The following is a 27,957-nucleotide window of genomic DNA, read 5'->3' as shown; positions in this document are numbered from 1 at the left end:
TGTGCTTGTCCCCGCGCGGCCGCCGTCGCCGCGTGCCGGCGCGTTGCCATGGCGGCGGGCGGGCGGCCCTGAGGCGCGCGGGAAGGCGGCCGCCCCCTCCCCGTCCCCGCCCCGCCGCGCCATGGAGGACGAGCTCTACCTCGAGAACATCGACGAGTTCGTCACCGACCAGAACCGCATCGTGAGTCCCGCCGGCGGGGCTGTGCGGGGTGCGGGGTTGCAGCCTGCGCGTACGGGACCCCTCGGGCTGGGCCCCCGAGCCGGGGCTGGGGCTGGAGCGAGGGGCGACGGTGGCAGGGCCTGGGGCGGCCCCGGTGCTGGCACCCCCTTCTTCCCGCCCGCGGTCTCGGTTCGAGCAGCCCAGACACGCCAGGAGCAGCTGCTTTCACTTCGCGGTTGGAATCATCCAGTGGTTTGGGTTGGAAGGGACCTTAAAGATCATGCAGTTCCACCCCCCTTGCCGGGGGCAGGGACACCTCCCACCAGACCTGGCTGCTCAAGGCCCCACCAACCTGGCCTTGAACACCTCCAGGGAGGGGCCGCCACAGCCTCCTCGGGCAGCCTGTGGCCCCGCCCCGCCCTCGCCTGCGGGACCCGTGTGTGTGCCCAGCCTCCCCCCGACAGGCACAGAAGTAGGGAGGCTTCTGCGGCTGCTCTGCCCCTTAGGGCTGTTTTCCCAAGTTTTAGGGGTGCCTGGCTACGTTAGCAGTGTTTGCTTTTCCACAGGTCCCAATATAGAGTTAATCCAGGCTTCTGTCTGGCTGACAGAACAGGCTGCCCAGGGAGGTGGTTGAGTCACCTTCCCTGGAGGTGTTTAAGGCACGGGTGGACGAGGTGCTAAGGGGCATGGTTTAGTGTTTGATAGGAATGGTTGGACTCGATGATCCGGTGGGTCTCTTCCAACCTGGTTATTCTATGATTCTATGATTCTATGAACAGGTTGGGGTTAGGTGCTTTTCTTGCTAGGATTTCCCCCCCACCCCCTTTGACTTTAAATTAATCTAATGTTTCTGAAGAGAATCGGTAATGGCGCTGTTCATATCACAATAAAAGCAGCTGTTCCTATATACTTTATGCTTCCTACTAAGTGAGCTTTTTTCCCTGAAAAAAAAAAAAGAAGTATTGTAGTGGCAGCAGTGGTTTAGCTCAAGGTATAAATGACGTGTACAAAAGTGTACAAAACAGTGTTTATTTCCAAGAAAGGCTGAGGTGATCTGGACCACTATTTGAACTTAAAAGTGAAATTACTACTTATCATCTGTAGCCTCTTGAAGCCTTGCTTCTTTTAGGACAATTCAGACAAACAGTAATGTGTCTGTGTTTCCTTCAAGAGGAATGTTTTTGCCTAGAAAGTGATACAGTAAAGTTCGTGCATCTTATCTGTCAAAGCAGTTGTATTAACATGAACTGCATGTGTCATAGTTTGTTTCAGTAAACAGCTAGACTAATAACAATTTAATTTAGCTGTTGTAGTCAAGACAGGCCCTAGCCTGAGGATTAGTTTTAAAAGGTGGAGCAGGAAATGAAATGGGTATAAAAGATGTGCCTAAATAATACAGCAAGTAGGTTGCAGGGCTGGGTTTAGAGCTGCAACTTGGCACGCTGTGCTGTCAGCCTTATGATGCAGCTGGAGATCCCTGCGCCCTGTGACAGGCAAAGATGTCAGAAGTCCCTTAAATCCTCAGTGATTGTCTGGGAGAGCAAACAAGCTTCTTATAATTAAGATCTGTGCTGTTTAATTTTTTTCTCCATCATGGAGCTAAGCAGTGCAGGCATTTTGAAGGGCTTTGATTTATGTGATGGCATTTCAAGGTGTTCACAAAACCACACCTTTTAGGGTAGTTTGTGTCTTAGGGTTTCAGTCTACTCGTTAACGTACAAGTGGGTGTGTGGCCATGTGCTCTCACTAAAAGTGCGTTTCTTAGAGGGCTGGTGTCTAAAGAGTGATTTGCCCATGAAACAGATAAAGGATGGCAAGTTTAGCAAATCAAGAGAGGTTTTCTTACCAAAGTACTTTTTTTTTTTTCTTGTTCAGGTGACATACAAATGGCTAAGCTTTACCCTGGGAGTTCACGTCAATCAGGCTAAACAGTAGGTATTAGTGCATCTAACACCTTTTTGTTTTGTGGCAAAGCCTTGTTAATCATTGTTTTCATGATTGTGGTTAATGTATTAAAATGATCTCTCTGGAAGCATTTCAAAATCCTGTGTGTCTTCTCAGGTACAGTCAGTTGTGTTACCTGACATACCTTACTCCTCCTGTGGGCAGATCTTGCCTTGACTTGATGGGAGTTGTTCTGGCTGTGGCAGGCTGCTAATTGCCCTCTGTAGCAGAAACAATCTTCAAGTGTCTTTACCAGATAGTGTCATCATGAATCAGTGGTATAAGCGGGAGTCGAAAGCTTGTGTCTCAGCTTAATCTCGTCATCAGTCGTGGTGCTCTTTCCTCCTGTTTCTGATCACCCCGTCAGTGGATGTAACTGGGATAGTATATATACACCTGGCAATGCGGTTATATACCAAAAATCACCAGTTCCTCTGTCAGGTATTTTGGAATGCTGGGTTGTAACAAGGGGAACAGCCTTCCTTGAAGGGAGACTTTGGAACATGCTGCCCAGAGCGCGTAAGGGACTCTGCAACCAACTACTAAAGCTTTGAGAGTTTTTATCAACTTCGTTTTGGTTTATATGGTTGTTGGACTGAGATTCTTCAAAGTGGCAGAAGGGAAAGGTATCTCAGTAAGATTAATTAAATACTGGTTAAAATAACTTCTGATGTGAAATGTTTCCACATCAGGCTGGCTTTGCCCTTTTTGCATGAGCTTCACGGAAGGGGTGACGACAGGCTCTTTCCGTTCTAGGTGATTAACACTGGTTTCTTTTGTGCAGGATGCTGTATGATTACGTTGAGAGGAAACGAAAGGAGAATTCAGGAGCTCAGCTTCATGTCACCTACTTAGTAGCAGGAAACCTCATCCAGAATGGGCACATTGTGAGTGTTTTATTTCTCAAAAGTCTGTGACCTATTTGTTTTTCCATCTTTTTCTGTAATGTTTCAGTTGAAAGCTGAACTTGCTCTCTTTTTCTAGGAACAGTCATGGTGTGCTATGGCTTCTGTACTTCCACAAAATAAAGCACTCTTTCCCAGCATACAAACAATGGGGAGGAAAGACCACTTGGTCATGGTTTTGTAATACAATGCTGAATAATGCACCAGGGTTTTTATTTAATTAACCTCAACCCTGCTTCTAGTCATCTATCGATCATATCACTAGCATTGGCCAGCAAATTTTCTGAAACAGTCTGGAGGGGCCCTTGTGAAATCAACTAATCCATTTCCCAGGGTCTTCTGTGGAGTGGAGGGTAGTGTTTGGAGAGAGCTTGGAATTCAGTTAGAATAATAAATTGGCGAAGTTGTCTTGTTAAAGCAATTTTTTTATCCCAGTATTCAAGAAAACAGATTTATTTACAGTATTTTGTATTTAATATTGGCTTATTAAGGAAAGGAATCACTACTTGTTGTAATGTATTTATTTTTTCCTGTTGCTGCTTGTCAGATTTTCACGCATATCATCTAAAATTTCAGACAGGCACTTCAGGGGTTTTTGAAAGAAGATGAGAAAATTGAGTGCTTGTTTCCCTTTGCTTTCAGAAGAGTGCAGTAACCAAACACTAAATGCCTTTGACGTTCCACTAGGTAGCTATGTGTTTCTTTATATACCCAACCATCTCTTTCAATACAATTTGCAGTCTTCCTTTAGAATTAGTACTGCTCAGTGTGTCCTGGCTTTTAGTTGTAGATTGAGGGGAGGGAGCCCAACAGATCCTTTTTTCTGTTTACCTAAATAATAAGCTAGTTCACGTGCATGGAGTATTCTCTTTAAATCTCCAAATCTGCCTGAAATTGAAGGTAATTATTTATTGCATTACTTCTGTATAATGGAATATATTTATTTAAAGCTGTACAGGTCGTGTCACATTTATAGCATGAGCTTAACAGGTTTTTCCGCTGGTTTCTTTTGGAAGGAACAGGGGTTTGTCTACGCCTTCCATTATTTTTAAATTTACCTTAATGTATTTAAAGCACATAAGTGATTTCTGACATAGGATACAAATTGTTTATTTTAAACTCTGTCTTAGCAGCTTATGTATTTTTAAGATCTACCAAAGTAAATATATTAAGTTAACTTTTTTTCCTTTTTCCTTGTTTTTAAATTATTTTTTTTTGAACACAGCGCTAGCAGGACCTGCTAAGAAAGGTGACTTGCAGTTGCACCAAGTTGTTAGGGGCAGAGATGAAGCTAAGACAGGGTTTGTTCTGGTTATGCCGTGTATGTCGTTGCTGGTAGGAAAAGAGGTCAGATCTGGTAGATATTTCCAAAAGACATGCAGACCTTGGAGTAGCTGGTCAGTATCTCCTGGCACAAGTCAGTTTTTGGGTAGGAAAGGGATGAGAGTGCTTCAAATGCAACCCTGTGCTGGCTTGTAACCTGCAGTACTGTCTGCTGTCAGTAGGTGTAGCCACAAGGCTGTGGATCCAACTCATCTGAGGGAGATACAACTAGAAATCTGTCACAAATAATTCTCTCTTGTCTTAAACACTGCTTGGTCTTTACTTGTAACTTTTTATCTGCCTCAGTGAGGGACCGAGACTCTCAGTCATTCTTTATTATTTCAGATTGCCTACATTTTCTTGCCTCTTTTGATGGCTATTCTGTGATATCAGTTAAACACAAAATTAATGGTTGGATTTTGTCCAGTCTATCTGCTTCGATGCTCTCTGTATTAATCACAGCCTGTTGAATGTCATAGAGCAGGTCTGTAGAAGAGCCAGTTGAAAGACTGGCTATAGAGAGTGCTTCCAGGAACGTTCATTTCTGGCTTTTGGATTAATGCTGAATTTCTCATAGCATTTTGCTTCTCTGGTGCTGTGTTTGTGCTGTGGATTGCTACATTAAAGTTTACTGGCGATCCAAATATACATGGGTGATGTGGGTTAATGGGACGCATTTCTAGCAGTTGGGTCATCAGCTGTGTTAGTTTGCTTTCCTCCACTGTGCTGTACAGTTGTTTAGTTCTTGTTTCATCTATGTCTCCTCTCTTGTCAGGAACAGAGGACAGAACATTAATTTAGGGTTGCAGTGATCTGTGAAACAGTCTATTAGAAAAGTAGGAAGGCAGAGCTTTTGAAACTAGTGGCTGATGGCTGTTTAAAGGCATTGGCAGTGTTCTTTGCAGCTATAAAGCTGCACCTATAATCTGTGGTCTTTCTTATTCAACAGACTTTATGTAAAAGAGAATCTTTCCAAATTTTAAGATTGACATGTATTTATTTTTTACAGTGCCACAAGGTTGCAGTAGTGAGAGAGGATAAACTTGAAGGTAAGCAGATTGTGAAAATTATGTGGTTTTTAACTTGTTTCTTTGAAAGAACTGTAAAGTGAGTAAAGCTCAGACCTTGCCATCCGGCCCTAAATGCCTAGTTGGGCTGTTGGGTTCAGGTATGTACTTTTTGTACTAGCTTTTTCTCAGAATTTTGAATATTTGAGCCAACAGCTGTGTAATTTCACAGACTTGTGATTTGGGTCTGATTTTTTTTAAATATTTTTTCTTTTAAACACCGAACATTTTAGTCAGCAATTCTTTTCCACCTCCCTGCCACTGACAGACAGCTCTTCCTTAAAGCAATAATATCTGAGTAGTGTCGTGTCTCGGTGTTTTAGAACAACTGTGAGCTCCAGCTCCCAGGGATTGTGAAGCAGATAATTGTAGTTATTGGTTAAATGCCATTGCAGTCTTTGCCCAAAGTGACGTGGTGGTTAGTTAAATCTCCCATGAGAGCATTCTCGCTTTTGTCTAGGGTATTTGCTTTCACAGTAAAAGATGAAAAAAAAACAAACCCAAACCACTGACACTGCTTCCTGAAACTGCTCTCCATGTGCTGTCCGTTGTCTTACTATATTCCCAAGCCTGGGATCCTAGATCCTAATGAGATCTGATCAGTAGCAATTGAAACACAACTACAAACTCTTCATCCCTTTCAAATAACATCTTTGGTATTTGAGAAGGTGCTGTGGCATTTGTGACCTTAAATACCCATACCAATGATCTAACATTACTTGAAAGATTTGTGTTGCTTTCCTTTTTGAAATCTGAAGCGAATTTCTAGCTAAAGTTGTCTTCATTGGGGTAGTAGATTGTCAAGCAGTGATACTACTATCTGTCGTGTTTGTTGAATTATGTGTGCTGTGTAATGTTCTGTTTTGCTGTGGAGGAAAGCGTTGTTCATGTTTTTTATATTAGAAGACAGGCCAAAGGTATGACTCTCATTTGGAAGAGGCTGTGATTTGCGATGGGAGTAGGGCTGCGTAGTCTAGGACTGGCCCCAAGAAATGATTACTGTGTGTATTTTTACAGTGCCTAGAAGCTTTGTCTCAGACCTCAGGACTGTGTGGAAAGAACAATATCAGCAATGACCAAAGAATTCCTAAAAAACAGCCCTGACAGTCTAAACAGCATAGAAGAGACAAAACATTGATTTCAGCAGACTACTAGAGAAGACACTGTGACGCTAGTTGATACAGTGGATGCTACCTTAATGGCAGAGAGCAATTCCAGCAAGATAAAGTTATCATCGTTTATGTCTATTCTTAGCTTTAGGCAGTCATATAGATATTCTGGATCCAGAACACTGGATATTTTGAAGGTAAACACAGAGAGATTGCTCTTGATTCATTTGTGTAAGAACCAGGGCTGTATAGTGGAAAACATGTTTGACAGGCTTGGGGAGTCTGTTACTTTGAATTCTCAGTTAGTGAGCTTTGGAGGAAGGTACAATTCAATATTTTTATATTCGGGTCCTTTCTGTCAAGTGGTCTGTCAGTCTTTCTCCATACTTGGTAAAGCGTGACACTTAAAGTTGCCACCTGATTTTGTAAAGGCTGTTCTAACAGAAAACTATTCTTCATTCCCCCATCTAGCAATGAAGTCTAAACTAGCCACGATTGCAAGTGTGCATGTCTACAGCATTCAGAAAGCCTTGCTCAAGGACAGCGGGCCGCTCTACAACACAGACTATGATATTGTCAAAACAAACCTGCACAACTGCAGCAAGTGAGTTCCATTTTGGTATTTCTTCTCATGCTATGTGATTTAAGACAAATGAGATGTTGCTACATAGTGCGCTTCAGCAGAAGTCGATGGTTACCAGATATGCCTGGATTTTTAGAAAGCTTGAAAAAGATATCTTCCAAGTCATGCCAGACCAATCCCCAGACAGCACATGGTGTGATTGTTTCATAAACGGAGCTATTTGCAGCTTATAGTTGGTTCCCTTGCTACGTTACTCCAATGAGCAGACAGTTCCTTTCTTCTCTGATGGCTAGAAACCTTTTTCTTATTTCCAGGCCACTCTTAATCATAACCATTTTTATCCAGCTCTTGGTGACACAGTAATAGTAAATCAAAACAGACTTACAAAAACATGAGTGATGTCCTCAGCAGAGCACTTACATGAGTTTGCCTTCTGTTTTGTGAGGCTGTTTTCATCCACTGGCCTCATCTATCTCTCTGAATGTCTTACAAGAACTACTTCTCTATATACAAGATGAGAGCCTGAGGTGTAGGGGAAGCACACAAAACGGATCAAGCAGCACAAGGGTACTTCATGGTTGAACTAGAGAAAGGTTGTCCTAAAATTCAGAGGGACTTCAGTCTCTAGGGTTCATTGTTTCCTCTTGTGAGCAGTGCCTGGCAGATGTGGCATTTCATTTATATGTTGTTCCCTCCACGACAGCTTCAGCTCGATGTAATTGGGATGTACAGTGCTATGACCAATCTGTTTTAGAAGGGGGATGCCTGAATGTTGTGTCATAGGAACAGTATAGAATTTGAAAGTAGAAATATAAACGTCTTCAAAATGATGACGGGAGAGTGGCAGAGAAAATAATACCCTAGAAGGTGTGTTTCAAATGTGAATGTCAGTACCCTGGTAAGGGGTAGAAAACCCTGCTTCAATAAATGTGTGATACTTCAATGTGCATTGTGATACTTCTGTCCGAGGGGCGTCTGACTTTCAGACTTGTACATCCAGAAGGTTTAGACAATTCAGATTCTGAAATAACTTTCTGAAGCCTTTGTGTAAATCTCTGACTGGCTTTGGAGCAGAATTTCCCAAACAATCTATGGAAAATTCAGCTTCTTAACCTGTGACCTGGCTGAACCAAATTCAGAGTGACCATATTCCCTCTCCCTTGTCAACTACATGAATTGTCTAAATTCACACTTGAGACAAGATTCCTGCAGTACTTGCAAAAGACACGTGCGTGTTTAGAGTAAGCAGAACCTACTGGCTTCTTGTGCTTCCCTCTCAGTCCATATATCTCACAAGTTCTGGGCAAGGACCTTTATTCTCTTCTGTGTTTGTATGGCATCTGTTGTGCTGTAAAGACAGTGGAGGTGGCTAGATGTTGTACTGATATGTGTAACTAGATCTAATGTATGTTTCTAATATCAGCTTTCCAAGCAGAAGCGACTCCTTGCTTGCAAAGCATAGTCCCAAGCATTACTTGCTTTTTCAGAGATTATTGAATGCATTTTGGATCAAGCTCATAAATTATAGTCACACAGCAGCATTAAGGCAAGCTAGCTTTCCAGGCACCTGGAATGTGTGAGGTTTAGATGTTTTTGCTGCACAGTCAGTATAATCACTGACAATAAAAATGTTTGTGAACTGCAGAGTTGATAGCGTGTGTTGAGTAGGAGTGAAAGCTGACCGGACCGCTGTGTTGACCATGCTGAAAACAGATTGAAAGCGTAAAGGAAAGTAGGAATATCTTTGTTCCATGTCTTCTTTCCTTCCTTTAAAGGCTTGAATGTCAAGAGATTGCTGCTGCAGCCTAGAAATGCTGTAGAGATGTTGTTTTGTTAATATATTACAGTTTCTGATCCGAGTAGAAGTGGACTATGCATGTGAGCCACTAATACAAGGCACAAAAATTAATTGGCAGAAGACTGGCTTATTTCTTACGCAAATGAAAATATGCAGTGTAATTCAGTGGATTGGAAGGCGTGAGTCTGTGCTCTTTTGTGGCATTTCTGTAGGAAATCTGGAAAGCCTTGCCTGTGATTTGCACAGCAGGGAGTAGAGTTCAGTTATTTTTGGGTACTGCTATTCCTGACTGTCAGGGGATTTTATTGTAATTGTGAGCACATCATTTACTTCTTGTATCTCTGCATCCCCAAACAATCACGTATCAGACTGTTGTACAGCTGAGATGTGTCTCTGTCTAGTAGTGATTACATGGAAATGACTTTATATAGTTAAGTCTGAATGTCACGGATATCTTCTGAGCCATTTAAGCAGTTCAGCTTCAGCTGTGATTTACTTACCTAGCCAGTACGATTGTGGCTGCATATTGCAGCAATAGTGGAGTCTGTCAAAGCATCTGAAAGTTGTAAATGTTTTGGATCATCAGACAACCGTACAATTTATGCTGCAAACTTTATTTAGGAATAAAATGCAGTCCTCTCCAACTCCACCATGGGTGTGGAGATGGGCTTTTCCCCTCCATGAGATCTGAACAGCTTGGTTAGTATTTGAGTGGTTTGGCTTTTGCTGAAAGGTTTAGCTGATCTTTTCAGTAGAGATCTCCATCATGCTTATTCTGTGCCAGCCTTTCTTTCTTGTCCCGTGCACAAATTAGATTGCTCTTTTTGCCCCTAGACAGGAGAACACAGGGCCAGAGAAGCAAGGTGCTGCTGGGGTGGAAACTGAAGGGGTAAAATAAGAAGTTAAAAGGCTAATTAAGCTTTTCACTTCATCACACAGGTTTAGTGCCATTCAGTGTGCTGCTGCAGTCCCCAGGGTGACAGCTGAAGCTTCTCAACCGCGGACATCTGTGCAGGCTGGTTCCCAGCCACCGAGTGACACAAATGCAGTCAGCATACCTGTGGTCAACGGCCATGGTCCATCGACCACTAAACAGACCTCACAGCAGCCCAAAGGGATCATGGGAATGTTTGCAGCGAAAGCAGCTTCCAAATCCCAGGACGCAAATAAAGAAACTAAAGCAGAGGCTAAGGAGGCCCCAGGTGTAAGTTACTTCAAACCCTTTGGCAACCCTCTGGGTTGATGTGTTTAATGAACCGCTCTTCTAGCTTTGCTCTTACTCAGCCTAAATAATCATAACTAGTCGTAGTGCAGCCTCATCTGCTGCTTCTAGTGCTAAACTTGGTGTCCACTGGGCATGCTTGTTCACTCTTCTGTAAGTACTTAGCTGCATAGCACAGTCATGCCTTCTGTCAGTCATCTTGGGGGAGAGTGTGTTGTGCCAGTCTTGACCTGTCCACACAAATCTGTATTTGTCATAACTTTGATGCTTTGAAATTCCTCCTTTAGCCAGATCTCCAGCAAGTATAAACTAGCATAGCTGCATTATTGAGGCAATTGTTCCATTGTCTTCAATTATGGTGATATATACACCAGTTGAGGATCTCGCTCTCTCCGTTGTGCTTAAAAGGATTTGTTTTGAGCAATAAGTGAAATGTGAGGAGTCCAGGTCTTAAAAGTATCAAGGTGTTTAAAGTTGGTCTGCAAGGGAAGTTTCAGAGCTTGACTTCTGCAAGGCTAAATTGTTTATCTTCTGATCTGCTGTTTTTTCCACGATAGGGTTGTGTTTTAATTTTAATTAGTATAACTGTTTTCAAACCAATGTGGCCAGTAAATGAGTATTAAGATGGTAACGTTCCCTGTGTATGGGTTGGCTTTTTTATAACAGCAGAGTACATTTTGGTTCATTTTTTTGATTGTTATAGTGAATTTAGAACTGGTGAAATATGCATGTCTGTGTGTTTTGGGAACTTAAATGTCTGGTTGTGGGTTTTTGCATGAAAGTAAGTGGGATTAGGAGGCCAAGCTTCCTTAAGTGGGCTTTTTGTGTGTGTGTGTGTGTGTATGGGATTTTTCACTTTGGTGGTGGCTGTATTAATGGAATAGAGCACGATATTTTTTGCAGATGGCTCAGCAGAACAGTCTGTGTGCCAGAGTAGCTGGATAAAGTCTTCATGGTTTGGCCAATCTGTTTTCTTTCGTCTGTCGGTTACTGTGAATTGAGGCACTGATAGTTTGCAAAAAGAAACAATTCTTTGCTGGGAACTGACCCAAGTCCCAGCTACTTATTTCAGTAACACTGTCAGCCATCAGATGGAAATGTTACCTAACTTAGATTTGAAGACCTAGCTAAGGAGTCAGAAGTAACTTCTTGACCCTTTGATCCACATAATACCTGGTATCTTCGCATTCTCCTAAACAGATGCTGAAATCTAAGACACTGTCTAGTCAATAAATTGTGCATCTTTATTTTGCTTGTCCAGAACCAGTACTATGCATTCTAAGGGCTGTGTTACATGAATAATTCCTGTGGTTACTCCTCTGTTTGCTTCCAGGTGTCTGCAGTAAGCAGCAAACCACCGGCAAAGAGCAACATAATGAACAACTTCTTTGGAAAAGCTGCCATGAGTAAGTGCTTTATAATACGCATGTTTTCAGAAACTATTGTGGCCTAGCAGCCCTCTGCAGGTTAAAAAAAAAAAGTTTTAAAATCCTGAGGGCTATTGGAAATCTTTTTTTTTTTTTTTTTCCCCAAAGCTAAATATCAATTAAAAAAAATTAGTGATACCAGGCATCTTTTTATCCAGCTATGATGGGAGGCAAAACCAGAAAGGAGCAGGACTCCTCTTTCCCACCCCGGACCACAGAACTAATTGGATTTTGTTTATATCCTCTCTTATAATTTTCCATAACATTCTTTGGTCTTTTGGACTCAGAGGGGTTAATGTTTTGTATGCAGTTCTTAAGGCAAAAATTAAGAATTGTAAGTGGAATTTTTCAGACAAAAAACTTGCTGGATGGAGATCAATTAAAATGACATATTTGGGCAGACTAACCCAGGAAGGATTTTTAGTGCAGAAGAAAACTGATTTAACGCGAGTACTTCTGGCTGGAAGATTAGCTATTGGTAAAATGTTTGCCAAAACCTGTTAGGTGGGGCGTGTTAATAATGCTTGCTTTTCATCACAAATCACTGAACAGTCTATAGTTAAAATTAGGGTAAATTTCTTTACTGAAAACTGAAGAGCTAAAAAATGGAGTATAAAAGTGAGGACAGACCTTCCTCTTTGAGCAGGCGTTTGGACTGGGTGGGCTCTGGAGGTCTCTTCTGACCTAAATTATACAAGTCTAAAGAAAATATGCTGAAGCTTTTAAATAGGCATTGGGAAAGGACTGTAGGTCTTTCTTCTAGGATGCTCTTACAATAAGGAGTCAAAGAAGAGTTACTGGGACAGAACAAATGGCAGAGTTCTAACAGACATTTGTCAGAGTTTGCAGGGAACAGTTCCAGCGCTGCACACACGAGGCACAGCACTGCTGGGCATCTTTGACTTCCTGGTTTTGTGAGACTGAGGGAGCTGAGGACGCTTTCAGCCTAAGTCTCACAAGCCTAAACACAATTACTACAATTAACTCAAATTGTTAAGATCTCAGAGAAGCCCTAGACCAAAGTTCATATGCTGAAAACCCAAGAAGTTGAAATTGCATCATAAAAATAACCCAGTGGTGATGGAGAAAGCTTTATGGATGCATTTCCATGATTTCCAAGGGGGTTCACTTCTCTGCTGAGTCCTGTCAAGGAGCACTTCAAGGAAATTTGTGAGGTGGCTGCAGGAAAGAAGCAAACCAAACAGAACTGGAAGTGATTGTGTGTATAGAAGAGAGAGGATGATTCCAGGAGTAAGATTTATTCCCTATGTGTTGTATATCTCTCCTGGCTTCAAAGATCTAACTGTTGCCAGAAAGTTCTGAGTTAACAATTGGATCTTTCGGCTCTCTGCTGTTGATCATAACTAACAGAGCTGTCTTTCACATTCTTGCATATGAGATGTTTTCCCTTGCTCGATGACGCAGCCAGCCTGTTTTCCAAACAGTATCAGAAAGGCGTTGGCATGAAGTCTTTTAGTCCTCTCAGCAGCCCTTGTTCCTATTGACATTGTAGTTAATCTCATTCTTGAGTGATTTTTCTTTGCTTGGGATGATACAGGTTTCTAACTTGCCTGCTTGTCTCTTCTGGTGGGGTATGCGTAAAGCTGCTGAATGCAGCTCACAGGCTGTAATTAGGTGCTAGTGTGCTCACAGAGTGCTTTAACCCTCTGCTCCCACACACTTTTCTCTAGTACTGGATTAAGCCTTTTGAAGAATTGTCCCCATATGTGGTGCTGTGTAGGCAGAAGAGGCTGCATCTCCTTCACATTGTAGTTGCGGTGAGACAAGAAGCCGCTCCATTACTGAAAATACTAATAATGGGCTCTAATGTTGTGCAGGATGTAGACTGCACACACTTCTCATTGCTCTTCATCAGTCCTGATTCTCCTGTTTCTGGACACTTTTGTGCTTAACTAAAACTCTAATTTAGAAGAGATAAACTGCCTCTAAAGATGTATGTGTTGTTATGCCAAGGCAGGCTGTCTAGAATAGGGGCTCCCAACCCTTCTGTGGTACCTTTGGTCCTGGTGACTGTACTGGCTTCTGCCACAGCCTCCTAGCCCTCTTCTGCAGAGTTCAACTGCTGCAGGTCACTTCGTTTGCAGTGGGCTTGGGCTGTGCCATCAGGAGCAGCAGAACTAAAATGCTAAATCAGCTAGAAAGTTAAGCATGCCCTTTCTTCGTGTATGACACAGCTTGGTCAATCTAGACCCCTAATGTTTTTATACATCTGTAGTGTTTTCTGTATTTTTAGTACACAGCATTTTGTTTAGCCGACTCCTTTGTAAATTGTCCTTCGTGCTGAACACCCAATGTTTGCTCTTTTATAATGGTTTATTCACAGATAAACTCAAAGTCAATCCTGTGCCTGAGCAGCCAAAGGAGGAGAAAGAAGTAGTCAAGCCTTCAATTCCTGTAGCACAACCAGAGTCACCGCCTAATACCATAGTGGAAAAACCTGGGAAGAAAACAGAGTCTGCTAGAATTCAACAAAAGGACAAAAAAAGGTGGGCTATGCCATTCAGGGTGTCTGTAATCTGTTAACCCACTTGTTGATGGCCTGCATGGAGCTGGCTGGTCACATAGTGCTGGCTCACCTTCTGTTTCCAACTACTAAATTGCATTAAACCTGGCTAAAATTGTCTCTCTCAGAATTCTTTCCTAATATTTCTTTTCCATTTAGTACTGTAGATGCCTCAGGGCCATTTGTGCCATTGCAGATGGGAAGGGACACATTCCAGGTAGTCTTCAATGGGAGGGGGTGACTTTCCATGAGACAACCTCATGCTGTGAGCAGGCTTAGTACAGACCCCGCAGGCAATCTGTGGGGGCTGGCAGGAGCACCTGTACTGCAGGGAAGGTAGTATATTACCAAGATTATATGTATTCAGCTTCCAGCACACAAAGTTCTGCTTGTTGATTTCCATAGCTAATGTACTGCTGCTTTCAATGTTGCTGGTTTACTTTGGGCTGAGGCTTCAAGTAAAGTTTAAGTTCAGCTCTTTGTGTCTAATCCAACCCAAACTGACAGAGACAAAAAATCATTACAGTCTGATGACTCTCTGGTGGCCTATGAGTAATTAATTGGTGGTCTCAATCTGTTTCTAACTAAATAGGTAAGCGCACCACCCACCCCACCATGGCAGTAATGCTAACTGGCCTTCTTATTGATAGTCTTACTCAAAAAGCCAAGGGCCAGGAAACGACATGTTGGCAGTGTGGTGTTGGGAAGGCCACTTGAGCTGTACCAGCTCTATGAGGATACGTGGGCCTTTAGCCTCCAGGCTTGTTAGTCTGACACGTCTCGCCAACATTAAAAAGAAAGAAGCTATTTTATTTTTCCAGTAGTCTTTAAAAATGGCTCCAGGATTCTGAGACACTACCTCATAGTCAGTCAGTGGCAAGCAGTCTGTCAAAAGAGCTTCTGAGCGATGCTGGTGGGGACATCAGTTTTCGGGAGTCTGAGCTATAGAGACGAGATCAGAAATGTGCTCTTGCCAGGTTGCTGTGGCCAAGCTAGGTGGGGTACTGGGTGACAGTTGAACTGTGGAGGGGCTAAAGAAATCCTCCTTGTTTTGGAGAACTGGATATGGGTAAAGATGAGAGGCTTGAAAATGCTCATACACCTGTGCTTGATTGTATATGTAAGAATACTTCAGCATATGTGATGCTCCTGTGTTTTTGAGAGGTACAGAGGTATTTGTTTCCCTTATTAGCGGACTTCTTTCAGGAATATGCTTGCCTAAACATGCCTGATGCTTTCATGCAGGCACATGGGATAACATGTGTCTACTCCTTTATTTTCTTTTTGTGGCAGTAAAATGAAGAAAGTGGACAAGTCAGATAACGAGGAAGAAAGAGATCCTGAAAATAAAAAGAAAAAGAGGAAGCGAATCAAACAACTGCAGTCTGACAGCAGTGATGAGGAAGGTAAAAGATGTGTAAACAACCAGACATGTAATTCAGGGGCCTGATTTTGACACTATTTCTATCCAAGTCTGTTGGTCAACTATTGAGGGAATAGTTTAGAGGACTAAAGACCGTGCAAATGGCTGTAGCTTGACCTTTCTGTTTATCTGGTGGTGCAAGCACATGGGCATACAGTTGAGATGCCTCAGTTATTCAGTCTTTGTTTTAGCTTAGCTCAGATCTGGCTGTCTCCTCACCAAGTGTGCTGCCAGTCACACTGACGTGTGGGAAGGAGATTCTCAAATCTCTTGTGAAAGATATCACGCCTTCCAGAATTGTAGGACTGGTCATAACCAGTTTATTTGGTGAGTAAACAGTCGCTAAGTGACCTCCCCGACTCCAAGGGTCATTTTTAGTATCTTTCTTCTGTCTGTTTATAGAAATAGTTTGGAAGACAGCATTGGAAGTAAAACTTCCAAAATAATTTTTAAAAAAAGAGATAATAGAGAAACTGGAGGCAAAACAGTTGAGCCATATCCGATGCGACTCTGCGTCTCCTCAGTGGCTGTTGGCTTTGATAGGAGTAGGGTGCCCAGAACATCGCAAAATTCGGGTTTATAATGAGGAACAGCAGGGCTGGATTCCAAAGAATTTGGATAATTGAGGTGACAAATGCCGTTCAATATAGATAACTGGAAAATAAATTGGGATCGAGCTAGGGATTATGTGCTAAATGGAACAGCCATCCAACAAGCTGATCAGGAAAAGAATTGGGGGATCATTATGGACAAATAATTGAAACCATCAGTTTGGTGTATAGCTCCAGTAAAAAAAGGTGAAACAGCAAATAGGTTGTATTAGTGAAGAGTTGGACTCCAACAGGATAACCGAAGCTCTTTGCTTTTATTTAGTATGGCTAATACATAAGGAACAACCATGAAATGAAGACAATCTGTAATACAAGTTAGAGGGGTGAATACTTTTGGATATTAGAAGTTGTTGTGCCACCTTAGGCCTATCTTCATGGTTTCTGTTTTGCGCAACATAATTTCAAGCGATCTGTCATCAGGCATCCATCACTTCTGTTCAAACTATTCCACAGGATGATAAATCTCTCAGGAAGCTGTTCTTCATGGTCAGCCTTAATTTCATCACGTTCCTGTGTTCTTCTCCTTGTTTGGCCATAAAAAATTATAAATGCCACAGAGTGTGGGCATATATTTCTTTAAATGTTTGTAAGCTATTATCTGGTCTTTCCATTTACTCATCACTCAGCCTACTGACAAGCCGCGTTGTGTAGCTCTGAAGAGGGAAGATTGAAATCAGCCACTTGAAGTGCCACTCCTTGCTGGACTGGATTCTCAGTTCATCCCTTCTCTGCTAAGGAGGGCAGGCAGAAATGAGCCCATGTTTCAGGCACGGTAGGGCTGTGTGGAGAGGCTGCTTCTTGAACTGTGAAGGCTTGTTGGTTCAGTCTTCCTTGCGTCGATGTGAGTTGGGCACCCCCGCCTCCTGTGTTTATGATGGTGCTCAGAGCACACAGCAAGCTGAGAGGTGACCACAATCTGCTTTCCTTATCTATTTACATTAGAACTCTTTTCGTGTCCTAAGACTAAGTGAAGTGCTGTGATAAAGAAGGTTGCCATAAATTGAGGTGCACTTTCTATACAGAGCGTTGCAAACTCCTTGCTGCATACTCACTTTGGGGTTTGACTATTAGAGCACTCTGGTCTATTGATGAATGCCCGTATTACCTTACCATAATAGTTAATGCCTTTGAGTGTGGTGCTATATGTTTTCCTTCATTCCAACGTCTGGTCCAGAGACTGGACATGTACTCCTACCTCAGTGCGTTCAGTAAGTCTATTTAATTGTCCTCTCATTTTATTTGTGTTCTTAAGTGCAAGTTAACTGGATTTGCGATTAGAAACCACAGGTCTGGTCTGCTGCTCAGGTTAGGGGGGGAGGTAGTTGTCTTATTTACCCCTTTCTCAGTAGCTTTAAACATTAAAAACAGTACAAATAAGGCTATCTACCCGTTGGTCCATGGGGAAGGGTTGGGTTTTGGTTTGCTTCTATTTAACCTACTGGAGACGTATGTAGAAAGTTCTAATTTCTTTTTTTGGAGCATTTTCTTGACCCTGCTGTTGCTCCTCTTGCATCTAGTTCTCTTTGTTCTTTCCATTATGTTGAGAATCAGCTTTGTGTTGTGTATTAGAATTGTAAATTTATGCAAATTATAGCTTGTGGATACAAATTTGTATATTACTCAGATTAGCTTAGTACTATTCCCTCTTTCAAAAGGGAAAGATTAGAATCTTCCCTGTTCTTCCTTTTGAAGCAAATGGCTATCTAAATTGCCCTGGTTAGGTCTGCGTTCAGCTGTTGGGTTCTGCTGCTTGCCCTTCTAAGCCCAACCAGGTGAAAGAAGATAGATTTGAATTCCCTGAAATATTCATACTGGATCCAAACTGGTAACATTACAGTCAGTATTCAGGCATAGGAATGGAAGTTGGATAAAACGAATAAAAAGAAAATGGTACAGCAGCTGGGCTTTGAGAGCATTTATCCTTGGAAAGGCTGGAAACAGGTTGCTCCAGAGAGCAGGGGTAATTTTTATGCAGCAGTATCAATGAGCAAAATGGGGCCTGGAGAGACATTGTCCATGCTGCATCCCTGTGGGAGCAGGGAGGAAGGCACCATATGCTGCACAGCATTTGGAAATCGCTGCCACACAGGGCACGGTTCATCTGCCACCTGTGCCATTCACCCGCAGATGATCAAGGGGTAAGGTTTAAATATGCAAAATGCAATATGGGAAGCTGCACCGCCAGAGCAGATATCGAAGGTTAGCAGTCTAGCTGCTGCTTATGCTAACATACCACGCTAACTGGGCTGACCTCTGCTCGAAACAATCAAGGAAGTAGTTGCACAGGCTGCTCTGCTTAGCTCGAGGAGGTGCAACCTCCGACAGGGGTACTAAACTCCCGTGGGTGCAGCTGCAGATACAAGGGGATGCTTGTCTGCAGCCATTGCTGTGATTGAATGGCGTTCAGACAGGGCTCCACCTGTGTAGCCGCTTGTAAAACCACTGCCCTTTTTCAGGCAGACTTAGCGACATTTTGTGGGATTGAAACTAGGTCCATACGACTCATGTGAAGCACTGTATGTGCGCTCTTATGTGGAGGCAAGTATTTTGCATTTTCTGTATTAGTCTGCTCTTAACGTACTGAAGTTAGCCCAAAATAAGCTCTTCTTACATGAGTGTCAGCACATTGTACCAAGTTGAAAACAGAGAGGGTATAAGGCACAATCCTCTCCATTTAAATGATTTTTCATTAAAAAGTTATATTGGTGCAAGGGTGCCTTAGTCACTGCAGGTTGTTTTGCTTCCAGTGCCAGAATAAACTACACAAGTGTGTCCACAGAGGACAGGAGGTTTTGGCAGCTTCAGCTATACTAACACAGGCGGCATTTCACAGTGTTGACAAGTGTTTTACAGCCACTTTGGAGGGTGATTTCAGTGGCACTGTAACCTACAAACTCTATGGGTTTCAGAGAGCCGCAGCATTAAGCACTAAAACTTCTCACAGTTTTTCCAGGCAGGGTCAGAGCAAACTGAACAAAGCCAGGATTTACATCTTTGGTACATCCAATTGCCTAACTTGTATCCATTTCACGCAGCTGTTGCTGTTGAGTAAACTGTGGGCAGCAGCTAGAGGTTGACTCAGGAGTTATCACATGTCAGAAGGCTGTGTTGGCTAGAAGAGGATAATAAAGTAATACAGACACAGCTTGATGGCAGTCCGAAACGTTCTGACGTGGGGAGAAGGTGCCTTCTGCCTGCCAAAAGCTGAGGGAACTTATTTGAAGGAGGCTGAAGAAAAGCCCAAGTTTCCCCCAAGCAAGTGCAGTGGAATCTACATGCAGAAAGTACTTTCAGCAGCCTCTGCTCAAGCATGGCAGAGGTGGTGGGGTTTCACCAGGATGGTTTGCAGCCCTCTTAGTCCATGCTCTCTTACAAAGTATTTTCAAATTGATGTGGCCAGCCTAGGCCACAGGTCTGGTGAAGCAAGTTTCATGCTGTGCACTATATAGGTGCTTCAGCCTGCAGTTGCTGGAACACTCTGATAAATACCGAGAATTTTGAGTTCTTCGCAGCTCCTCGCCTGCAGTCCCAGCTGCCCCAGCAGTTAACACCTTAGAGCAGATCCATATTGTTTGGTTTTATCTTTGCACAGCTGCCAGACCCAGCTCTATGGAGCAAGGTGAAATACCGAGTCATGTTATCCCACTCTGTTTGCATTTCTGTGCCTCACTTACTGAAGTAGTTAGGAGTCCGACTCCTTGTTTGAAGAATGTAATTTATTATTTAGCCTTGGCTGCCAACCACTGTTTCACTTGAGCCCTTCTTAACCTATGAAGGTCAGTTGGCCATATGCCTGACACAGTCATAACTCTTAACACTGACCTAATCGGTTGGGGCAGCTACAGATCCAGCATTCGTGTTACAATGACAGGATGAATGCAGTGCTACAGCCAGCAGAGCTGGGAGGAGAGGCCAAGCAGGCACTCGGTCCTCCTGTCCAGCAGCATTGTTGTTATTATTAAGCAATAGGTCAGATGAAGAGTTTTTTCCCCTGCATTCTTAGCTCTCCCCCACATCCTGGGACTTTCATGGACTTGGACTTGGAGAAGACTCCTTAAAGCTGTTTAAATTAGCCACAGTGCAAGGTGTTGCTTCTTCCCCTCTTGCCCTGCACTGACTCTTCTTCAGTCATGGCTCTGTCCCTCTGCCAGCCCCACAGAAGAATGTTTCAGACCTTCTCTTATGTCTATAAGCCCTGTTACACTCACTAAGGGCAAGTTTGACATAGCTGGTAAAGGCTTCAGAGGTGGTTTTGCACTGTATAAATATGTGAAGGTGACCTTGACCATTTCAGCCACATTTGGCATTGAAAGAATTCCACTGCCTCCATCCTTGCACCTGGGGAGAGCATAGATGATGATGATAGGTGAGAGAATGGGCTTAGTTTTTGAAATTATGTGGTTTGTTTTTTTCAAATAAAATGTTTGTAGGTCCCTCAACAATCCTTTAAGATGGGTAGTAGTATATTGCACTTAATCCCAGAGTAGTTTCAAGCTAATAGCATTGTTTGGCATGTGTAGCACCACCTATTAAGCAATGACTGTTTTACTAATGGAGGAGAGGTAGAGAAACTAAAGTCATCCAGTGTTTTGGGAATATGTAGCCTTAAACCCTGACTCTTTCAATTTCAAAACAAATTTCAGTCCCTCTTTTTAATAAGCAAGTGAAATATATGGCTAAAATATGCCAGTTCCTGTGCCTATTTTTAAAGTTCCGTTTGAAACTCAGGGTGGCCTGATCTAGTGGGAGGCGTCCGTGCCCATGGCAGGGGTGTTGGAACTGGATGATCGTTGAGGTCCCTTCCAACCCAAACCATTCTGTGATTCTATGATGGAATTGATTCTGGCTTACCAAAAGTCCTAAATGCTCTTTTCCCTTCCTGTCCCACCCACCACACTCCTTCCTTTGGGAACTGCAGTGCATGGCACCTTAGCATAGGGTGAGCAGTCTGGCTGGAGGCCAACTGCTTCGAACAGTTTGTCCTGACTTGAATTAAAACAAATCTGAGTGAGAACTCTTAAACCTTGATCTAAATACAGGTTACAAGCAATTGCTCAGAGTTGAATGAAATGATCCAATACAAAAGGGTATCTGCACGAGGGGGATTTAGACCTGTGTACTATCAAGTTGTTAATTTGCATAGCAGATGTCCCACTGCCTTCCACACCTGAGGAGGAGAAAGCTCCATCTTCTGCATCTGCTCTGAAAACTGAACTAGAACCTGCATCCATGGAGGTAAGAGCATATTTGGGTTATTAACTTCTGGTTTTATCTGACTCAGTGGGGATTGCCCAACCACTTCTCAGATGCTTGAGGTGATGTCCTGTTAGCCTGTGAAGTCCATCATGACATCCTGTTTGGAAGAATCCACCATGTTCACTAGTTCATTTTTCAGAACCATTATTTAAACTCTAGTTTTTCTGCTGATATAGTGCAGATTTCTGTTCTCTCTCTCTTCCCAACCCCACCCCTCCACCCCGCCTCCTTCTAATAGTTCTGTGAATTATGGCTTGCGTTTGAACACTCTTCCCTCTGAATCAGGAGTCAGGACAGGGCCGGAAATGAAACCAGAGACTCTTGGTATTCAACCTTGTATCACAGGGAAGCTGCTTTGCAAGGGTGGTGGGCTGCATTTGGCAAGAAGTTAACCTTTGAGCTGAGAAAATACACGTAGCTGTACTGAAAGTGCAGCTGTTTGTCACGTCAGAAGTTCTGATGTCTTGCATACCTTGCTATTTCCTCATTCTTCTGAGGTAGGATGGAACAACCCTGGTGCCACCTTCTCATGTAACTAAACACATTTCAAAATGTGCATGGCAGACAGGAGAGCTTGCTGTCTCATTTTTCTGTTTTTCTGAAGTTTGACTCAGTAGGATGGGGAGAATTGTGGCGTTAGCAGAAATGAGACTAGGATATCCTGGGAAGGCACAGAACTAGTTTTCAAATCAAACTTGGCTTCAATAGTATTAGATTTCACTCCTGGGGCTGATGACTTTATGACCTGTGTACATGCACGGGGCCTTCTGACTCTTGATTTTTCACAATACTGCAATGTACTCCAGGTTTCAGCTGGTGGGAAGAAAAGGAAACGGAAGCGTGTGCTGAAATCCAAGATGTTCATAGACGAAGAAGAAGGCTGCATGGGTAAGACTAACTGTCTCTTACACCTCAACAGATCTAACTTTATCGAAAATGTGTTACAGGCCAGCCTCTCCCAGGCTAAGAAAGAGGTTCACAAAATCATTTTGTTATTCCACTTCAACCTCATGCTCCCGGATTGAGGTAACTGCCCTTTGGTGAAGGCCTCGGTAGGGAGTCATGGAGCTGTAGCTGAATCCTTACGCTTTTTTGATCATTCACAGATCTTCTTTCAGTTCTTCTCCCTTCCCTCCTGCCAGCATGAGCACCGCTTTCATTTGCTCTCCTCTCCAAAGCTGCAAGTTTTTAAAGATGGTGCAGAGAGAGGTCTAGGTTTTGGGATAAATTCTGTGTGGGACAAGTTTGAAGTTGGTTGTTTGGTTGGTTGGGTTTTTTGGGGATTAAATCCAGAGCTGTGCAGCAAAGCTTGATTAGATGTTAATACAAACTTTAAATACCTCAAATAAACAAGGAATAAGTTGCGGCTTAAATCCTTGTGAAGGTTTCTGTTTCTGATAAGGATGACTCTGCCTTCAGGAAGGAAGAGAGTCTCTACAGAAGTATTGAGAGCCCAGTGGCTTTGAATTCTTGCCTGACTGGACACACTTTCCTCCTGTGACCTGGGGAAAGCTGTGTAACACCGCTGTACTTGTTTCCTCCATTGTGTCCTGACATCAAAGTAGAGCAGCAGGAGCTTAGAATATTTTTCTTTTTTTTTTTTTTCCAAAAAGTTTGCAAAAATTTGAGAGCGTGGGATACATTTTTGTAGCACTGTTGTTAGCTCAGTTGTATTGCATGCTTGACATTCTCCAGCCTTACTGATCTGAGAAGAGATCAAGGGAGCTCAGCCAGTTCTAGGAGATCTGTTGCCATTGTGCAGGTTTGTCATTGTGCATAAGCATAGATAGATACAGGCTTGCTTGGCCTGTATTTGGAGCTGCCTGGATGTGAGTCAGCTTGTGTCTGTTTGCACCTGTCTGTGTAGTTGTATCTTATGTTTTCTCTTAATTTCACGCATCTTCTTTAAAGAAATACAAAGCTAGCACTCAGCAACTGGCTATGCTAGTAACTGAAATGTCAAGTACTGGATTTTTGTCCAAGAATTGGACTTGCCCAAGCAGTTGATAACTTTGAATAGTTGTGTTATGGAGTGTTTTGCTGTCTCATCCCAGAAAGAACTATTAGAACACTTGGAAGTAAAATGGAACAAAAAAGCATTAGCTGGGACGTTGAGTTGAATGAGGTCTGTGTCCAGAGCTCTCGATAATGAGTGTTCCAGGTTTAGCTTCCAGCAAAGAGAGCTCTTCTCTCCCTGTTCATCCTCTTCCAAAGGTACCAGGCCTGGGAAGGTTGCCTTTCTTTCTCTTCTCTCTGTGCTCAAGGGGTTTAATAGTCTTCTGCAAAATCCAGTTTACACATGGTTTAAATTTTGAGGTTGTCCTATGCAGGGGTAGGAGTTGGAGTTGGTCCTTGTGAGTCCCTTCCAACTCAGGTCATTCTGTGATTCTTTTCTACAGTTCAAATCCACTACCATTTTATGAAAAGGGAAATGCAAGCCCCTGCTGTGCCTTGGGAGGCAGATCCTCCAGAAGGAGGGAGGGATGGAGCTGGGATACTGAGCAACTGGGTAGGGAGGAGATGCCGCTTTCCATACCAAAAATCTACCAGTCTGTTGCACAGAACTTGCTGTCTGGTTATTGTCCAGTTTCTCTTCTCCCCTCCCTTCCCTACTCTTTCCATACACAAGCCTAATCATTCAAAAGCTAAATAACTTGCAAATCTCACAGGCTAATGTAAATTGTTGTTATTCCTTGAAATACAGGGGCACTTTTTTTTTTTTAACTAGGTTATAGACACAAAATCCTAACATTAGGATTAGGTTGTACTTTATATTTCATCATGATTTAAAGTGGTCATTTTCACAATAGCTGCAATAGCAAGGAATTGTATCAAAAAGCAAAAGTAATTTAGGCATTAGCCCTAAGGGAAATAGAGCAATTAAAGTATCTGTGGTGTTAAGCACAAGACATGTTCCCGTGCATCAGCTGGGACTCAGATCAAGTGCCTGCTCTTAGCCTATCGCAAAGGGGAATTATTAAGGTAGGTTTGAGCTAGTGCATTTCTATTCTGCACTTTCCAAAGCATGAAAAGATGCACGTGGACTTGTATGTTGGAATATATGTATGTGTACATTGTGGGTAAATTCATATTACAGCACTGGTTTAAGTTAGAGCTCACATAATTTCACTTACTGTGGTTTAGCAAGTCTGGCTGTGAGCTGAGCATCAGTAGACACCCATCTGCCTGCCTGTAGATGCCACACATCCAGAATTTTTAAGTTCAGTTGAGATCTCAGTAAAATAGAGCTGATCAAAGCTGTGCTACCTTGCTATTGGAGGGGATTAAGGGCAGGCTTTTGGAGTTGCCAGCAATTACTGACAGGGGTGACAACACAATAACTTTTTAAAGCCCAGTAGCTGGCCAGTGGTCTGTTAAAGCTGTTCACTGAAAAGCCACTTCCCTCTGAAGGGAGGTTTACAGTCCCTATTTGAGCATATGCTAACACTACAGAGCAGGATTTCATTCCATTCCTCTTCCTGGTCTCTGGTTACGTAAAAAAACCTTATTTAATTTGATGCATTAATACAAGTGAAAGCCGGTTTCCCAGAAGAAGGGAAGTTAGGACATCTGTTTAAAAGAATACAGTTGCTAAAGAAAAATGGCTTACTAGAATACCAGAGCACTGCTGGGAAAGCTGATACAACAACATTTGCTAGTTTCTAACGATGGCTTTCATCACTGGAGCTGACTCCAGTTTAGTTTGTGTGAGCATTGTTTTATATCCCTTAGCTTTCCATCACTGGGCACTGACAGCAGCGTGCTGGCAATCCCATTCAGTGATAGTGTTTGATTTCAATCACGAGTTTGGGTTTATTTTTTAAGGGATTTCTTTACAAATGCCCTGCTTGCTCACCTGTATGGAAAGAAGTTTCCCCCAAGATTTGTGATCCTCTCATCTCTGAGATGCACTGTTTGCTTCACTCTTTCATGACTGCCTAATGTGTGTCGTGCTGGGTCTGTCTCTGGATTGTTTTGCCTGGGTTTCAGGATAATCCGATTATTTTGGCCCCTTTGGAAATTGAAAAGTCAGAACAGCAGTTTTTAACCATAAGATAAATGTTCTGTCATCTAACGCTTAACTATTGATTCTGATCTTGTTCAGATTCATCCCTTTCTGATAGCTGCTTGTCAGCCTGCACAAGATGAATTGATGGCTGCGGGCCAGTCCCCGATAGAGAAATGTCTTAGCTGTGGAGGTCTTCATCGCAGTTAAGCCTTATATCTAGCAGAGGGCAGTGCTTTGAATAGGTTTGGAGAGGGAACTGTCCTCTCGAGGGCCCTTCCCAGTGGTGAGCATTGGGCTGCTGCTGTTTAAGGGTGTTTTTATGACCTGTGAATGAACGTGCGTGGTGACACCAAGCCATTCTGAAAGAGCTGGATGACAGTAAAGCTCCAAAGTCATTAACCTTGTCATCTTACACTTAAGAAAGAGGGAGGGTAGTTTGACTCAGCCTATGGAAAGTCAGTCCGGTCATCTGGATCTGCTGCAGAGCTGTAAGCAATGGACTTAATTCCTGTGTCTGGCATGTACTCCTTGAAGTCAAATTGCTCATTTTCGGAAACGTAGTGGGAAGGCTGCAGTGGGGAGGTCTCTGCTCTTTGGTAAACAGGCTTAACCATTGTTATCTATTCTTTTCTTTTAAACCAGTGACTGAGAAGGTTTATGAGAGTGAATCCTGTACAGATAGTGATGATGACTTTGCCAAGTCCAAGCCACCAGCTCCACAGAAGCAGCCTGTGCTGCCTATGAAGAAAGAACCAAAGGAAGAAAGGAAGAACCTGAAGAAAGGGGCAGCTACTGCCAACAGAGCCAACAAACAGGCCTCCATCATGGGCTTTTTTCACAAGAAATGAACTGGGTCTTTCTCCTGGTCCTCTTGGCAGCTTGGGAGTGTTGCTCTCTATGTGTGGCTTTTTGAAAGCTGCTGCATTGGAGGAGAGTACCACGCAATCTTCAGTTATGTAAGATATCTTGCTTACTGTGTAAGTAAGCCCTCTGAACTAGATTTTGTATCGGAGAAAAGTTTTATTTGTTACCGCAATAATTTCAATCATCTTTACCGAGCAGTTTGGGAATCACTAGCTGGAAGCAAAATGTAGATGAACCCTTTAAAAGGCTGTTGATCTGTTCACATTAAATTGTATTTTTTTAATGTGTTCTATCACCTGTTCGGTGTTGAAAACCTGTTTCACACGTGATGGATGGCCTAAAATGGGAGCCAAGTTCTGGTATTATTTTCTATTCCCTTCTCCTTTTACACCCCCAGCTCTCCAGATTGATTTAAGTGTTCACGTAAGTAGAAGCTGCAATATAGCAGGTCTTCAGGCATCCGCACAAATACTGAACATCTGCTTCAGCTTTAACTGAATGAAATGAACATGATTTTCCCCTTAAGAATTGTAAATAGTTTTTACTCTGCCTTTTATAATTTTTTTTTTTTGGACAAAGCAGTGCACATAAAATTCTCTTACTCTTTTCTTCCTTGAACATATCCTCTGTAAACTGCTCAGATGCCTAATTATAGACCAGGACACTGTTGGTGCTCAGTCTTTGCGAAAACATCTTTGAGGCTTCCCACACAATTGGCTCCATTGTAACTGGGGCAAAGCTTCGCTGTTATTGGGAAAGTAATTGTATCTTTAACCTTGAAAGTTAATGAGTCAGAAGGGAGAGTGTTTAGAGGGCACTTCTGATAACACCAGTCTGGTACCTGCTATCATCTGTGAAGAACTGCGTGCTGCTTTTTTGTTTTATTGGGTTTGGGTTGTCTCAAGGATTTTTACAGGTGTAAACCAGACAGCCAGAGAGTTTTGTAGGACATCTTGTCATCTGCCTGCTGAAGGAAGTGTGTCACAGCAAGTGGTGCTGAGGAACCAGTTATTGGAGATGAATATTGGAGTGTGAACCAAGGAAGAAGTGTCTTCAGGGACCCAGCTGAAAGTATTTCAACCGTGGCTAGTAAAAAGGCCAACTGTGTGTATTTACATGATTTTGCTGAGCAGGAGAACAGGTCGGTGACTCGAGATTTGAACATACACTTAAAAGTGTCCAACAGTTGACTTGATTGAAGTCACATCACCTGAAGAAGCCTGCACCCTCAGCAGATGTGAGAGGATCTACTTGAAACCCACAGTGTTGCTGGATTTGTGCCTATGCTTGTGTCCTGGCTGGGTGGGTTCAGCTGCTTGCGGGGGTATTCAGGGGTGACCTCAGCACCCTCGCAGTGTAGCTCCTCAGAAGTGTAAGGAACTTAAACTCTGGGCTTTCTGAATTAGAGACTTCTAGGAAAAAGTAATGGGAAGATGAGTGAGGGAAGGCAGAATTGGCACAATGCAGGTGGACATCCAAACACAGACCCTGAGGCACAAACAGAAGAAGGTTTCATGCTCTCATGCTGTGTTTGAGTGATGTGGACAGCAGAGGTCCATGGGGAAAGAATGAGAGCTTTGTTCTCACCTTTGTGAAGAAAATGTAACTGTTCAAAAAGAGACACTGCTGTAGCATTTATGTTTTCTTGGTACGATTGGGGGTGCATTTTGAAAAGTAATTGTAAGTAACAGAACCCATTAAATACATATTTTTCTTTTGTCCTTGCTCTTCA

The 27,957-nt window shown here is 42.9% G+C and overlaps 1 protein-coding gene across 1 annotated transcript; it reads left to right on the top strand.

Moving 5' to 3' along the window:
* POLD3 (DNA polymerase delta 3, accessory subunit) lies at window positions 1–27,957 on the top strand. The gene is made up of 12 exons (XM_069883313.1): window positions 1–181; window positions 2,036–2,091; window positions 2,889–2,991; window positions 5,342–5,381; window positions 6,980–7,112; window positions 9,829–10,093; window positions 11,445–11,517; window positions 13,883–14,045; window positions 15,356–15,468; window positions 21,243–21,331; window positions 22,159–22,240; window positions 26,004–27,957. Exons 1-12 carry the CDS (start codon window positions 122–124, stop codon window positions 26,207–26,209), a joined length of 1,383 nt encoding a protein of 460 aa, XP_069739414.1. The 5' UTR covers window positions 1–121; the 3' UTR covers window positions 26,210–27,957.

Source organism: Phaenicophaeus curvirostris, chromosome 1 (genome assembly GCF_032191515.1).
Source record: "Phaenicophaeus curvirostris isolate KB17595 chromosome 1, BPBGC_Pcur_1.0, whole genome shotgun sequence".
Taxonomy (NCBI): Eukaryota; Metazoa; Chordata; class Aves; order Cuculiformes; family Cuculidae; genus Phaenicophaeus; species Phaenicophaeus curvirostris.
Note: the sequence above shows the minus strand (reverse complement) of the source record. Positions and strands in the feature narration are given on the sequence as shown.

What these genes read in the sequence shown, in the direction of transcription:
- POLD3 (XM_069883313.1), top strand. Translation starts at nt 122, where the DNA reads ATGGAGGACGAGCTCTACCTCGAGAACATCGACGAGTTCGTCACCGAC. An exon ending in CACGTCAATCAGGCTAAACA is followed by an intron (nt 2,092 to 2,888) that starts GTAGGTATTAGT and finishes TCTTTTGTGCAG; the next exon opens with GATGCTGTATGATTACGTTG. An exon ending in CTTTGGAAAAGCTGCCATGA is followed by an intron (nt 11,518 to 13,882) that starts GTAAGTGCTTTA and finishes GTTTATTCACAG; the next exon opens with ATAAACTCAAAGTCAATCCT.